Source organism: Cryptotermes secundus, unplaced genomic scaffold (genome assembly GCF_002891405.2).
Source record: "Cryptotermes secundus unplaced genomic scaffold, Csec_1.0 scaffold314, whole genome shotgun sequence".
NCBI lineage: Eukaryota > Metazoa > Arthropoda > Insecta > Blattodea > Kalotermitidae > Cryptotermes > Cryptotermes secundus.
This window is the reverse complement of record NW_019718273.1, coordinates 233,259-250,325: the sequence shown is the minus strand read 5'-3', so window position 1 is coordinate 250,325 and position 17,067 is coordinate 233,259. Positions and strand designations below refer to the sequence as shown.

Genomic DNA, 17,067 nt, shown 5'->3' with positions numbered 1-17,067 from the left:
TCTAACTACCAATGCATTATTTTAGAATGAATCAAAATCTTTTAAAATTTTAAGAAGTAAATTTTTGCCCCAAATTACGTACATACCGTTACTCTACAAACATATTTTGTACTTGTCATGTATGCTTCCAAGAATAAAACCATTTAGTAATAATAAAAATATTATTAAAGTGATACATTAGCTACAGAGTGCCCCTAAATATGACAGTGTAATCCTGAATTTGTAAGTTGAAGTCATAACAACTTTGACTTGAAAAGGGGATAAACACAACAGTGTACAATGCTGTACATAATTAGCCAATGTCTCTTCACTTATCTGTAATTATTTTTAGTTGTATTAGATAGTGTAGGATTTGTACTGACAGTGAACTGAAAGAAAACAGAAGCTAGAGGTGATTTAGAATCAACCTATGTATGACTAAATAGATGTCCCAGAAGAAACTGAATGCATTCTAACAGTATATAATAATCACAATTAAATATGGAATGAAGGAACAATAAGCAATCTCTTACAATGTTGAACTTCCTGTAATTATATTTATGTGTGAATTAATATCTAATGTTGTAACTATACTCCAACAATTACATTTTCAACAAACTTCAAAATTTAAAATGTTAATTTTAATTCTATTAACTGTAAGCAAGTTAAATTTATGATTATTTAAATCTCATACTCTTAAAATTGCATTTATTGTTATCCCTGATATCCTAGAAATCCTTAGTCTATTTGTAAGAGCATTATGATCTGTAATCTCGACAATGACTTCATAATCTTCAACTAATCATTGCTGCAAACAGAGTGAATCCTTTCTCACAGGGCTTTATTTTACCCATCAGCTTACAGGGAGTTATCTGCATTTATCAAGCAGTTTGGAATGACATGGGTGCTTGTAAATTGGGGTCCTCTGAAGAAAGATAGAGAATTTATTGGCCAAACTATACAATGATATTTTTTCTACATTCAGCAGCTAAACAGCTGAATTTTTCTTTAACATTTGTATATTTGGGTAATCCATTGTGTCCTAATTTAAATTCAAAATGCATGATGTAGCAATCATATTAAATGACGAGTTTTAAGACCACTCTGTAAAAAGTGGATATGTCAAAGATGTCTGGATCATTTTATGCACATCAGTCCCAAGGAAGGCATTAACTTATTGTCGTAAGTGTGGAATTTCTTAATATAGGAAATCATACTAATATCTGACATCCTGAGTGTTAAAAGTATAATGGTCTTTAAAAATAACTAATACTGTATATGTTCAACAGTACAATATATGCTGTAATTTTATTTTTTATTCAGTGAAAACTTTGGTATCTTGGGGAGAAGTCTTACCTGATCTTCTAATTCATACATCAGTGACTTCATCATGAACAAATGTTGATGTTGGCTGTGATACCAATTTATTATAATTATTTGAGTAAAATTATTAAACCATTTATGAAGAGAAACCCTCTAGAACACTTCATCTACAGAGGAGGTTAAGCATGCCTCCAATTATTTGACATCTTGTTTACAATCAATTTACATGACAAATTCTTTAGAATGTCACTAACTGAAATTGTTTCTGTAAATATCCTGTTAAGATTACCAAACTGACTGTTAAAATTACATTTACATTCTGAAGAGTTTCAGAACTTAACAAGAGAACATGCAAGTTATACATATAAAAAGCACCAGCACATGCTGTGATGAACTAAGAATGTGAATCCAAATTTGTATGCAGAATCTCTTAACAGGTTTATCATATACCAGTATTTTATAACTCACAATTTTTCAGCTCTTTTTGAAGCGACTTGTAGAAAGTCAGAAAACAGGCAGCTAGCTGAAGGTGTCACCAATAATCCCAGTGGGTTTTTCTTAATTACAGTGCTGTGAGTACAGTCAATGAGTTCTTCATACTATCGGAATATCAAATTTATTAATACTTCAACCTCTTCTCCACAGCTGTGGTACTAGTTTTATGTAAAAAAAGAACCTCTCTCCTTTTTACATACTACAGATCTTCAGTCTTACAGCTATCAGATATAAAGTTATATTTGTAAAAGTTAGCAGTGGTCACATTCACCCTGCACTGACAAACATTCCAGTGCACATGCCAGTGTACAAGAAAACATACTCATTCACATAAAAGCAACAAATATATTGAAAAAGTGTCCCTTCTTTAAAAATCGTGTTATGTTATCCTTTTACAATACACATCTGGTATGAATTGTGTGGTGTCTAATGAAGCTTTTTCTACAAGGTGGTTGCTCTCCTACTTGAAGATTCCATGAAACCACTAGTTTTATCTTCCACTTTGTAGCTTCGAGGTCTCCCTAATTTGACAGGGTTGTGGGCAGTCCCTGCTGCTTTATTTCAGTATATGATATTTTATTAAGTAGGTGTCAAGAAAGTGGTTCACGGGTTGTGTTAGGTAACATCAAACAAAGTAATCCACCTCCTGAAACAATGAAAGATTATTCCATGAATCCTCTTTATTTTTATGTGCCAGCATACTCGTATTAGTCACAGAGTAGAATGAGATGAACTGATGTAGAGAATTCAGGTTCCCAAAGTGAGATTTCTGGTACATGCTGATGATGTGATATTAATGAATAATTAATTCTACGGAGTATAATCCTCCTTGAAAAGCTAGTAGCCGTTCAGATAGTCAAGAAATTCCCTGCTTTTTATGGAAGCCAAACTCCAGTACACTTCATCACATCCTAAGTCTTTAAGATCCATTTTATTATTATGCTTTCATTTACACTTAGATCTCCCAGTTCCCTTCATGTCTTCTGCCAAAGATTTTATACAGAATTATCATCTCTCCTGTATGGGCTACATGCTCCATTCATCTAATCCTCCTTCATTTTATCACAGCAAGACTATTTGCTAAAATGTAATTATGAAGCTCCTCATTATGCCTTAGTGGATAATTCCATGCAGCAAAGTCCTTTATGAGAAGCTAATAGTCGCTCAGCTAGTCAAGAAATATCTTAATTTTTTACAATGCAGATATCCATTTCTATGTTTATCTCAATAAGATGAATGACTCACAACTTAATTCTGTAAGATGTACCTTAATATTGTCCTCCCATCCTGAAAGTTGTATCTTTCTTTCAGGCTTTTGGACTATATGTTATATGCATTTCTTATCTCTTCTATGCATGCTTTATGTCCCACTCATCTCATTCTTCAGTTTAATTTAAAAATAAATATTTCTTAGTCATGGAAATTATTAAACTAAAACTGTTATAGATATGTCTAGGAAATAAGTATGTGAAAAAGGCCACATGAATACACAAGTCTAGTCCCACATATTAAGGTATTCATGTAATTTCATTCTTACCTATAAGAAGTCCAGCCACTATAAATGTTGGTGCAGGACAATACATGTCTAATAGAGTTGCTATCACAATATTGCCAATGATACCTCCTAGTCTGGCAGCAACCATGGATATTGCTACACCAGTTGCTCTGAAAAAGAAAATGTATATAAAAATGTTGGCAATTTAAACCAGGGTATCCCAAGTATAAGTGTTTCATATAGATTATTCTTACGAGTATCTGAAGTAGGTGGTGTGCGCATGCACATGCATGGTGCTTGTGGTTGTGCATGCTTCTAACTTATTAAAAAATAAGTAGCGAAGAGGTTTATGTAATTTTTCAACTCCAATCATGAGGGTCTGCTAAAATGCTGTAACACTGATCCAGTAACACATATACTACCAAGTTCTTGCACATTATTTCAATAGTCTGATTTCGGTGATCCTGAAACTCTTAAAGTGTGTCTGAAACTCTTTTTTTTATGGCTCTCAGTTTCCCTGTTGTGCTTTAAATAACCATCAAACCTTTTTCCTTACATTCAAATTTCAGGTTAGGAAACAGGAATAACAAGGACCAAACTATAAACAGGGCAGTATGAGGACATGACTTTTCCATGTTCTCAGAGTTTTATTATAATTGAACCATTGAAATGCACTAAAATTCCTCACATGAATGCATGATGTACAAATTTACATTCAAGAAGGTACTCTTCCTGGCATAAAAGGCCTTCAAAACATATAATTGTATGGCCCACAGGAGAAAATGCGAATCTTTGAGAGGGATGATTGTTGGTTCATTTCTACATAACAGGTATAAATCTAAGCTGCATCACTATTTATAAGGTAGGAAATGAAATCTTCTGTAGTGCAAGGGCAGAGGTTGAGACTTATAATAATGGTTATTTTGGCGACTGGATGATGAGACTAAGTAAAGATAATGATAAATTTGTCCCTGTGCTTAATTAATTGAGTACTATACTACAAAGAGGTATGGGGGATTGAAGGTATAAAGTCACCATTTTTTACCTCAGCATTAAACAGAGGTGAATGGTCAGCTTCACGCCCTGGCTGCATTATCACTGGAACCCATGGAATAGGAAACTGGGTGGGCTCTGAACACTGTGGAGAAGAGAAAAATTCCTGCCTTTGCCAGGAATCAAACCTGGCTGTCGAGCCCATAGCCCGTCACTATACCGACTCAGCTAGAGTGTGAAACCGATTTTGCTGACACCTTAGGTGCGTTCATATCATCGGTGAGGATCATGCATACTTTGTTCACAGAAATCACACATATTCAAATATGAGCTAACACAAACCAAATCTCACATTAAGGCAATTATTGCATCATTCTTAGGTGCTGATTTAACCCCATCTTCAGACTTTGGAAAGCACTGAAATTTTGTTTGCATAATGAACTGCTTCATTGCCAAATGCTGTTTGAAACAATGCAGGTTTTCCAAAAGATGTTTCCTCAAGTTTAATGAAAAACTGAAGATGTATATACTCTTCTCTATCATCAGCCATTTTGAAATGCAGAACAGTATCACACCATTCTTTTTATCGATTGACTGAGTGCAGGCATCATGAAGGGATTGCATATGTGATATTAAAAATACATCTACATCTCTTAGCTCTTCAAAGTGCTTAAGAAAGATAAACAGTCTCAAAACATTTTTGTAGGTCCTTCATGAATAACCATGTAAGGAGGAAGCAATCTTACCTTAAATTTGTTGGGAATATTTCTGTAATAAGGCAGTCAAGTGCTGCATTACCACAACTGATAACACTGCTGAACACTGCTGATACTATAAGATTTTGTTTTGTGTTGGTGACAAAGTACATACCGCTGGCACAAAGACCAGAAGAAAATGTACTGAAGACTGAAACAGGAAAGAATTACCATATAAAGACTTGTATCTAGGATACTTAATTCTTAATGGCAACATCAGCAGCCACCTTAGTGATACATTTCTGCCAATAAGGCCCCTAAAGCTTTCTGTGAGTCTGACTTCTGAAGTACAGTAAACCCTCATTTTATTGGACTAATAGGAGGGATAGGGTGTCTGTTATCACTGATGTCCAATGTAACTGAGTAAAGAGGTATTCACAGAAGTATACCAGTACAGCATAGGATGCACAACCAATACAAACAATAAACATGGAAACAAACAATGTCATTACATGAGGTTTTAATATTGAGGTTCTTTTTATTTTTAAGAGTTTTCTAACTATAAAACCTTCCTAATGCCTCAATATCTCTACAGATTGACAACTACACACAGCCAGATTTTGTCCATCATATCTGGGTCCTTTGTAAGAGGGGTTTATTGAATGATAATGCTTCTGTCTTACAGTATCATATCACACTTGCATGCCATCGTAAATTCCTGTTTATGCTATAAAATTATAAGAAATTTTTGCAGGAAGCTAAATAATGTTTAAATCTAAATTCCTTAGTCATTTTGAAGATACCATTCCATTATTAAGCACTTACATGTTAAATGTCATTAACAGTATGATGAAAGCTTTGATAAGGCTCATGGTGGTTGAAGTTATATGTTGAAAAACTACTGAAACCCAACTGCCAACTGAATAAACTGTATGTTAAAATGAGCTGGCCTGCTCTGTGACTCCAAAAGCTCTTTGCAACATGGACTCACCATGTAATACGATGTGGCTTAACCTTTAAGGAAAAGAATTTAAACCTATGTATACTAGGTGATGGCCTGGGGTTTCAAATGTCTTTAAATACCCAAACTGTATTGGTCCATAAAATAAATTGGATTTATTGCTTTCTTAGGCTATTGTCTCCAAATAAACATTGGATTGTTAAGAATTAACTCATTTATCTATACTCAAAGTTTTGAAAGAATTTTTTCTTAGAATAAATTTCACTAATTTGAACTGATTCATATTTATCTCTGAAACATGCCAGAAACTTTTGACAGGTGTGATTGAGTGGTGCGTGTTTTTGCCCACTGTTTTGACATAGGAGGCCTACCATAATCATAACCATGCCCTTTCTACGAAATGGTTCCACTGCACTAAGAATGGAAAAAGTGGACATAACATCCAGTAACCTTTACTTTTGAGGCCCTGTTATGTTTTTCTGAGGGACAAAGACAAAAAATAATATGCTCATCATCTTGAAAACTGTAAAACATGTGCTTTGAGTTCATTGTCTCTGACATTATAAGAACTATGGCATCGTTAATCAAAATTTCAAAAGACAACACTGAGGAAAACATCAAATCAAATATAAACTTAACAATGAATCAGAGGCAACTGAGGAAAAACTGATGCAATAAAACAGAAGAAGATGTCATAACATGACAATCTTCAGTTCTGCCCCACCAACACGTTTACAAGTGAAGTTGTGTAAAGCATCAATTAGGCAGGGGTGCTCACAAATGCAAAGATGGCAGTTATGATGACAAAGAGATTCCAACTACACATGCATCTCAAGAAGTATCAAAGTGGGATAACTGACAGGTCAGACAAACAGTAACATCCATCAATTTACTGTTGACATGACTGGCAAAAGACTTTAACCTTGCCTTTCTCTTCCCTACACAAAAACACACTTGTCCCAGCTCCCTTCCCCTACCCCTCCCACACTACTGCTTTCACTTGTATACTTGCCCTTCCCCCTTACCCTCTCTGCTCTCACATAGCTGTGTATTTCCACACAGTCTGCTTTTACCGGTTCTCACGGCCTCTCCGCTTGCAGAATTCTTATATTTTTTCTTCAACCCTGAAGATGGAGGCGATACGTTCCTCCGAAACGTCGGTTAACACCACATATACATGGTGACAAATTCCAGAAGACTGCTTTCTTCATACTAAACAGTTGTTTTCACTTTCTTATGGTAAAGCAATATGATGTAAAATATCTCCTCACATTCTTAGATAATAACCAAAATTACCAGGGGCAACTACAATAGGAGGAAAGGAAACTGGATTACATTGAGCAGGAGAATTCTTAACCACAGCAACCTGTAAAGTTACATTTCTCCACTTTTCTAACAATGACAGTGCTCTTTATAATAGTGACCTAAATTATGACAGACTATGGAAACTACAATATATTTTTTACCTGCTGAACAGTGCATACTGAAAATATTGCACCCCTTCTAAATATCTTCTCATGAATGAAGTTATAGAACTTTTAAAGTAGTAGTTAATTTTTAAACAATACATACTCAAGAAACACAAATATCTCAGAATAAGAATTTATAAATTATGTTACATGTCTGGCTACACATATGATATGTTTGTGACAAATGAATGTCTAGGAAAGGACAGGATGTGTGACCATTGATATGACAGCAACACATAAAACTGTGAAACCATTGACAAGAAAGGTGAAGGGAGATGGACATAAGCTACAAATGGACAACTTATTTTTGTCATCTGACTTATCAAAGGATCTCACAAAGCTGAAAATAGATTACTGAAGTAGAGTCATACCTAACATAAAGTGAATGCCATGGAAACTGCCACCACAAAACAAGAAACCGAATCAAGGAGATATTCATTCTATGGCAAGAGGTGACTTGACAACAATGGTCTGAAGAGGCAGACATTTATACATACTGACAAATATGCACAATGCATCAACAAATGATAACTTCTGTGTAGAGCATGGAAATATTATGAAGCAAAGAGCTATAACAAACTTTAATATTATGTTATGTTGTCACTACCACATGGTTTTTGACCCTACTCCTTTTATTTTAACTCCTGGACTGGTAATGGTACCAGACATCTCAGAGGGAATTTTGGCTTGTAGTTTGCATTAAATGGTAACATTGCACTGTATAACACATAGTGGTAGTGATGCTGATGGTACCACATCTTACTACATCCAGTGGTATGGCTGAGAAGGCAAGAACATTATGTAAATTACAGGAATTTCAAACAGTAATCCTTATTTCCAAATGTAAGAAACAATGTTGGTGTCTCACAGTCCATAATACAAGATCAAATTATGAGTGAAGCTGCATGTAAGTTAGGTCCTTTAATCAATGCTCAACAAGCAGCAAAATTTTCTGTGTGTGTGTGTGTGTGTGTATATATATATATATATACACACACACAACTTACGACCACAAAAAATGAAAAATAAAAGATGATTAAAATGTAAACTTTTTAAAAATAAATTATGAAGATGATAAAAAGATTAGAAAATTTAAAAAATACTGTTAATAAATATATGGCCGACATATGACCAGATCGACTTATGATCTGTCAGTCAGAATGGAAGTCAGTCGTTAAGTCGACGTCCAAGTGTATATATATATATACACACACACACACACACACTGGTACAACTACACAGACAGAAATTTGTAAAGTTGAGCAGTAAATCTGTCAAGGAGAGTGTTTTTAGCATTCGACATTTTTGAGTATAGCATTATAAACAGTAACAATGGGAAAGATTCCAAACCACACATAGCTCTGAATTATAATTTGGATGACTGAGTTACAGTATGTCTGTCTCCCATGTTGTTATATCTATGTTTACTTTGACCTTGTAATTACATATTTGTTCTTTGGTTTCATTTCCATTCTGACTTTGATACATGTATTTTTATTTCTTCCATGCCAAAAATATTTTGTTTGACTCTTATATAATTTTGTTTTCAAAAAATTTCTGAAGAAAATGTTTGCACCAAACAGTGATTGAGTAATTTGGAAACTTAAGTAATACTTGACAAGGAATTTCATAATTTATACCGATCGTCTAATACCGTTAAGGTAGCAAAATCAAGGAAATTATGATAGGTCAGAGGGGTAACCTGGATTTGGGAGACAAGAAATGTGTATAGAATTCTGATGTAGAGACCAAGTGGAATACTTAAATGAAAACACAAGAATAATAGTAGCAAAGCCTAGCTTAAGGAAATATGTTGTGAGGAGAGCAGGGCTGTGTCAAAACAGTGGCTTTGGTATTAACAGCACTTATGCAACCTTCAGGATAAGCTGCTAGACACTTAGATATTACACAGATAGCTTCCAAAATTTTTTATATTTAACAAGAAAAAATTTTCTGCCAAGCCTGTCCATGAAAAGTACAGCAAGAACATTGCTTGGAAATGCAGCTGCTACAGTAATAAGGGACTCCATGAACACATCACTGTCAATTTTATCACTGCACAATTTCTCATCAGATTCCAAACCTGTCTTCACAACATATTCTGTTACTTCACATACAGATGCTTCCTGTCCTCTGTGTGCTTGAGAGTACTCATTAAACCGATTGAACAATTCAGGAAACCACATCATCAGTCCATAGTATCTGAAAAAAAAAGCAGGGATATATACATATGCACATTTGAACCCTTCACACATACATGCACACATGCACATATGTGTGCATCTGCGTGTTGGGGTGAGCCATGTGTGAATGGCCCAAATATGTATGAGTTCAGTAATATATTTTCTGCATGAGAAGGAAACATATAAGAGGGGCCCATGTTTGAGTTATCATATAGGAAACAACAGCCTGCCACTAGTCACAGACATGAGATAATGCAAAGAAAGAGAAATCAGTTGAATTTACCACTCAGTTTATTTTACAAAAACTTGAATTTAGCATATAATGTCTTCTGTGGAACTTAATTGTATCTGTGACACACTGTGCTGGCTAGGGTCAAGAGCAATTTACCAGATACTTGAGATTAGATTAATATATAGGTTGCCATAACTGTCAGACTTTTTGTGGTCATGAGTCCTGTGGGACTCAGAACTGAGAACCATTCTGCTGGTGAGGACCAGCAGCAATTCATCGGTCGGTTGGTCTGTCTGTCTATCTATCTGTCTGTCTGTCTGTCAAGAGAAAGCTGGCTGATCTGCATGACTCCCAGAGTCATGAGACAGTTAAATATAGTCATGAGTCCTACAGCACTTGGAAACAAGAGTGACTATTGTGGCAAGGACCAACAGGAATTTAGCTGACCCTGATGCCCCAAGAGTTGAGATAGTCATGAGTTGCAAGTGGGCAGTGGCAGTTCATAGTTGGTGGTGAGCAATCTCCATTGTTTGCAGCTGTAAACTAACAATGACTAGTGATAACAGAATAATGAACAGATGATTTTATATATGCTGTAGTTGTCATAATTTGTAGTGTGTGTAATTTAGTGAGAGTGTTAAAGTCGTTTGTATTTATGAGTTATAAGCATTCAATAAATCCAATTATCAATCCAAAACCCATGTCTAGTCACTAACACATGGCTATATATATATATACATTTACACCGCTGTTAACCATAAGGAGGCATGTACAAGTGCCTTTGTATTATGAAGGAAATAATGTTCTCATTACATGTGATGATAATGTATGAAATACCATGCTTGGAGGAAAGAATAGGCTTTCATATTATCCATGCCAGTTGTGTTAAAATATTTCAAGGAAGAATTGTTGGTTTTCCTGTGTAACTGCACTTAACCCAAAGCAGCCCTGACATTTCTAGCAGGTGGTTTTGTTGTAGGGTTTCGCAGTCAGAGAGTTAATGACTATAGCATGTAACAGGCAAAATTTAAAAGTAACTTCTAAAACTTAAAGACTTCTGTTGTCTGGAATATACCACCACTGAAAGTCAACTCCATTTTTGGAGGATCGTGTCAACTCCTTTTTCTGGGTCGAAGAGTAAGCCAAGCAAGAAACCAGCATACAGTATCCAGCAAGCTCTTCAAATCTGAAGTTGAAGAAAGAATGTTCCTCCAAAAAGCTGGCTAATGTTCAACAGGTTATATGGCATTATATCCCACAAGACAGAACCCTGCATAACCACTGTTGTGAGAACCTCAATTCCTAAAACTTCTACAACTTGTTTTGGTTTCCAAATGGGGGGGGGAAGTTTCACATACCATAAAAATAGATAAATTAATTTATTTCCCATGTATATCCTAGAATGTTTTATACTGACATCAATTAAAATTAGTAAAGCTACCCCTTTAACAGGCCTTGGAGGCCCTTAGGATTGTGAGGCTCCTACATTTTCTAGACAATCAGCTCACAGACGGTGGTGAGATTGTCAGCCTTAAGCACCAGCCGCCCTTTACTCCCCAGGAAGATTCCTGGTACTCATTTCTGCTAGAGCCTGAGGTGAATCCAGAGCCATAATTTGGCTGGAAGGATTAGGTCAACTGAAAAATCCAATGACCTCATTGGACTAGAACTGGGGCCTTCCAGCTTGTAGCACAGTGACTCAAACAACTACACTGTGGATATCAGTAACATTTCAGAATTTAGATATCTTATTCTGTGCTTAACACTTGAGTACAAGATCTGATACTGTTATACACACTTTAATTATAGAAAGTTTTTCAGATATGTCTATAATAGACCCACGTATCCATGTGTCAAATGGAACTACAATATGACTTCTATAATGTAACAAATATAACACTAGTACACGAACCTGTAATGTATTAGCCAAATGAATATAGCTCATCTCATGAACCCTGTCAAGTAAATCATTTACACTGGAATTTTGGTTCTCACAGCAGTGGCTATGAAGAGCAGAGCCATTCTGCTCATTGACTTGTTTTTTGCTGGTTTCTACTCAGCTTACAATTTGACCCTGAGTATAGAGGAAATATGTTCCTTTCAAACACAGGCTGACTTTGCCAGCGTACTTGGCATTATATCTCTGAACAGAGAATTCTTCAAAACACTTCTAAACGAAATACTAACCTTGATTATACTATTTCACGTGGGAATCTAGAACACAGTTTATACAAGACACTTTACTATTAAAAATTTAATTCATTTGTGAGCCTCATGTCATTATCCCAAGAGTCTCTATAACTGCCTACAGCTGTGTCTGGGGACTGGCAGACAACTGGCTGTTAACAATGTAGACGATTTTAAGGAATTTATGAGATTTGTAAAAAAAAGTCTCATAAAATTCTCATTTGAAATCAATTTTTTAATTTAATTTTCATGTTCAACAATTCATTGTATTGCATTTATTTAGTTTGATTTAAGTGGCTTCATTCCATGTGTACATGGCAGATATTATGATGTGATTCTTATATTGATATGAAGTGGTGACTGCTTCTAAGAGTCATGCCACCAAGACATACACAGCATGGAGGAAATTCTGACCTCTTTACTATTGTACATGGAGGCGTGAGCTCCATGCACTGGCTACTTAATCATACACTCTGGGGATACTCTGGGGATTCCAGTATGCTAGGAGGCTGAATGCGCCCCAAGATCTGTCTGTATATTGTGACAAAGGGTCTCTTCTCCTCATGCAAATTGAATAATAGTCATCCAACCTGTAAGCAGTCACTTAAAACAATACAGTATGTTTTCTGGACTACAAAATGCACCTAGGTGTTGGGCTATAGTTTTAAGAAAGAGATCTGCAATACCTTTAAACTATAAGATGCACAGAGATTTTAGATAATGAAAAATAGCAATATTAATAGGAAAGAACTTACCCAATATGAAAAGTAAAGTTAATTGTGATAGAAATGAGAGTGAACTTTAGTATTGGTGAGACAAATAGCTGTCTGCTGTTGTCCACAATATCACTCAGCATGTTCCGACATTTCCCAACTTCCTCTTTTTCTTTTTCAATTTCTTCCTCAGTTTTTGGAAATTCATCTAGTAGTTCTTTTACCTGCAAGTAAATTTAAAAGTGCCACTGTTTTCTCTCAACAAGTCTTCCATCACAAATTATTTTACATGGTGATACAACTTTTAATATGAATGTAGATGGAGTTATGTAAATAGTGATCTGTTGATTTTATGTTCTTGGTATCATTTAAGGTACATAATAGACACTTTAATTTACATAGTCAGGGCATCTATTACTATTAGATATATCACCTGATTTTAATAAATCAATGCAATAAGATGCTGGGAAAAATATTCTGTATAGATATGGATTCACTGAATTAATATATTATGTAGGTTCTTGGTAGAATGAAATTACTTATTTATTCCACATTAGTGTGATGTTAGAACTCTGTCCACTGTAAAATATTTGGGGACATTCTCAGCAAGTTATTAGGAAGAAAGAAATTAATACATTCTGCTTTGTGAATATGTTTACAAGACAACAGAGATCTATGTGCCCAAAGATTTCTTGGAATTCAGGTTACTCTAGATCACAAGCTTCCTCACATATTCTCCCTTCCAATCTACTCTTCCTTGAATAATGTGAGGAACTGCACTATCATGCAAATTAAGATGAAAGCTGCCTGGTATCTTCTCTATTCTTTTGTGGAAATTTGCTTGACAGGCAAATGCAATGGTAGTCTTTTAAGAAAGGCCATGATTGACACACTCTCACATTCTTTCCACTCTGTGCTAAATTTAACAGTTCAATCATCTCCGGTTGATTCAGTACTTAATATATTCCAAGAATTTATCACTATCACATTGTTGGTAATAGCACCCTTTTCTAACGTTCCTTACACTTCACACTTCTTCTTGGAGACAAGATGTGAGGTTCTACAGCAATATCAAGCTTATGGTCTTGTGGGATGTAACAACATTAGTTTGATAGAAAGTAGCAAAGTTTAGGAGGAAAATGCTGCCTCTATCTTCAGGGTAGAAGACAGAGGCTGCTGGTTCCTACAGACTATGTAGGAATTCCAAGAAAACTTTAATTTTAATTTCTTGGGGTTGACTTCTCATGGCAGAAATGTGGGTGATGTGTCTGTTATTGTATTCATTATTTTTCCAGACCCTTCACTTGGTAAACTGTCCATTTTATGGACTTTCATTTTATCTACCATGAACTGGCACCACTGTGTGACTGTATAGTTGACTTTGTGACTTATGCCCATTTCATTTTTTTCATACCTCATGCCACAATGCATTGCAGAGCTGGCAGATGATGATGGCTGAATGTAACTTATAGTGTGCTCTTCCCTGCAAGTATATTTCATAACCATTTGCCATGTATCTATTCCTGCAAGATTTGTTAACAATGAAGTACTGATTTGTGGTGTTTTGCTCTTCTGCGGCTTTCTAGCACTGAAGACATACTAATAGTAATTTCTCAAGGAAGGAATTCTTCTTCACTTTCATTTTAAATTTTATTTTATTTTATTTTATTTTAAATAACATATATTAAAAAGGCAGAAGAAAGTAGAAGAAAAGAAAGAAAAAGAAATATTTTACAGTGACAACTCATCTTGCATGAAACCACAGAATTATTGGCCAAATTTGCAATAAATGTCATGGCACAAAAAGACACACCATAATTCTTTTTCCTTATTTTATGACACCGACTACTCATAGGACTGTGTCTATTGCCAAAAAATACCACACTTTTAAAAACATATGCTTGGTTCTTGTGCGCACCACAAAGATACTGATAAAATTCTTGAAGAAACCATAAAGTCGAAGAAAGTATTAATCTACCAGGCATCTAAGAAGTAAGTCCTATTCAAGCTGAAGTGGTGCAAAGCTGCATAATATTGTACAATATGTAAGAAAATTACTCCACCTTTATGATTTCATATATGGCATTCACAGGAACTATAGTGGTTAAAGTACTGGAAGAACACGAGCATTTGCCTGTACTATGTTAAGGGGGTGAGAAGGAATTTATTGTTCATTCAGTATCAGTGATCAGTGTTAACTTTTGGCTTTCCTACTATTCTTTTGACTTTAAAGAATGTAGTGAATTTCTAACTTGGATGACTCTGGAACGAATATCATCTGCTTTAAGAAAAACTTCCCTGGTGCTGATTGGGAAATTTTTTGTGAAGGCACTTAGATGTTTTACACAGTGCACTGCTAGACACATAACTCATGCATGAACTGCATTCTTCAGCAATAGAGAAAGTGAATTACATGCTTTATTTAATGAAGTTAATTAAAAAAAAAATTGGAATGTAATGAATATTCTTGACTACAGTAGAGAGAATATGAAAATATCTGCCAAAGAGAGTCTAGGTTATTATGAACCGAAGAAGCATAAGCCATGGTTCCATGAAAGACGCTCAAAATTACTGGACCAAAGAAAGCAGGCCAAATTGCAATGGTAACAGGATCCAAGCGAGCTAAATGGGGATAATCTGAACAATATAAGACGTGAAACCAGCAGGCATTTCAGGAACAAAAAGGGGGATGAGCTTGCGATGAACAGTAAGAACAAGAACATTAGGGACCTGTATAGAGGAATAAATGACTTTAAGAGGGGTTACCAACCTAACAGTAACTTAGTGAAGGGTGAGAATGGTGATCTGCTTGCAGATTCCCACAACATTTTGAAGAGGTGGAGGAGCTACTTATATCAATTATTTGAATGTACATAGGGTCAGTGATGTTAGGCAGACAGAAATCCATACAGCTGAGCCGTTAGTACCTGATCCTAACCATTTTGAGGTTGAAAATGCTATTGCAAAATTGAAACGGTGTAAATCGCCAGGTAGTGATCAAATTCCAGCAGAATTTATTCAAGCACGAAGTGAAATATTACATTCTAAGATCCACAATCTAATTACTTCTATTTGACATAAGGAAAAATGGCCTGATCAGTGGAAGGAGTCTATTATTGTACCAGTTCACAAGAAGGGTGATAAAACTGACTGTAGTAATTATTGGGGGATGTCACTGCTATCAACTTCATACAAAATATTATCCAATATTCTTCTCTCAAGGTTAAGTCAATCAGTCAATCTGTGGGAACATCCCACATACTAACACATGGTTTCGCCTGTCTAACAGACAACACTCACTCCTAAGTCAGTAGCAAATTGCTGCGCATGCCTCATATTTATACAGCACTCGCTGTCCAACCCACTTTTCATAATCACCTGCGCTAACCAATCACATTACTGCCACCACTCATATTTATACAGCACTCGCTATCCAGCTCACTCGTAATCATGACGTGTGCTAGCCAATAAGTGCTCACAATAGCAACTACACGTCTAAGCTCTGCCCACCAAGATTGGTATAAAAGACAGAGCTCCAAACCAATAATCTTCAGTGACCACATCAGCCAGTCAGTGATCACACTTAGTCCAGAGTGATCGGTCTTCGGAGTCATCGGCTCTTCAGTGCCCCAGGGATGGCTGCCACGGCTCTCCAGCGGTCATGCCCTATGACCAGGCAACTGGCGCAGCTGCCGCAACTTTGGCCAACACGCTGTAGCCAACAGCTATTTCCACCGGCACATGCAGCACTACATCGCCAGCCAGACAGACGAGCCGGACAGCCGTAAACCTCTGTCTAATGCAAAGGAGCTGATTCTGCCAGCGCACTCGCGGTGGCACAACTGTCCTTTTCAGGACCAGCAAACTTTTGAACATCGCCATTCCACATAGCTTCACTGCTATCTTGTACATTTCATATATACAATTTAATATATACAATTGTTAGAGTTCTACGTGGTTGTCATTTAGAACGACATCCCACATTGGTGACCCCAACTCAGCATGGACACCGCAGACAGCTCGCAAGCAGCAGTATTCAGAGGCTGTGCGGCATCCAGCTTACCATAAAGAAAAACACATGAACTTTAACTGACGCAAGTAAGGAGGTTGGTCTAGGAGTAAACACAGAGAAAACTAAGTTGCTGTCTCATCATCAAAATGCATGGCAAAATCATGACAAAAAGATAGGAAATAGATGTTTTGCAAATGTGGCACATTTCAGATATTTGGGAACAATGATAACAAATCAAAACCTGATTCAGGAGGAAATTAATTGGAGATTGAACTCAGGTAATGCTTGCTACCATTCAGTCCAGAAACTTTCGTCCTCTTGTCTGCTGTC

At 36.0% G+C, this 17,067-nt stretch overlaps 1 protein-coding gene across 5 annotated transcripts in view; it reads right to left on the bottom strand.

Moving 5' to 3' along the window:
• Window positions 1-905: 905 nt before the first annotated feature.
• LOC111874317 (synaptic vesicle glycoprotein 2B) overlaps window positions 906-17,067 on the bottom strand; it is a 93,431-nt gene continuing 77,269 nt past the window's right edge. For all 5 annotated transcript variants that reach the window (XM_023869989.2, XM_023869746.2, XM_033755749.1 and 2 more), the window contains 5 exons: window positions 12,768-12,949; window positions 9,350-9,612; window positions 5,032-5,191; window positions 3,335-3,462; window positions 906-2,443 (listed from right to left, as the gene is read on the bottom strand). In XM_023869989.2, coding sequence (XP_023725757.1) covers window positions 2,388-2,443; window positions 3,335-3,462; window positions 5,032-5,191; window positions 9,350-9,612; window positions 12,768-12,949 — 789 coding nt within the window. In that variant the 3' untranslated portion in view covers window positions 906-2,387. The remainder of the gene's footprint in view (window positions 2,444-3,334; window positions 3,463-5,031; window positions 5,192-9,349; window positions 9,613-12,767; window positions 12,950-17,067) is intronic.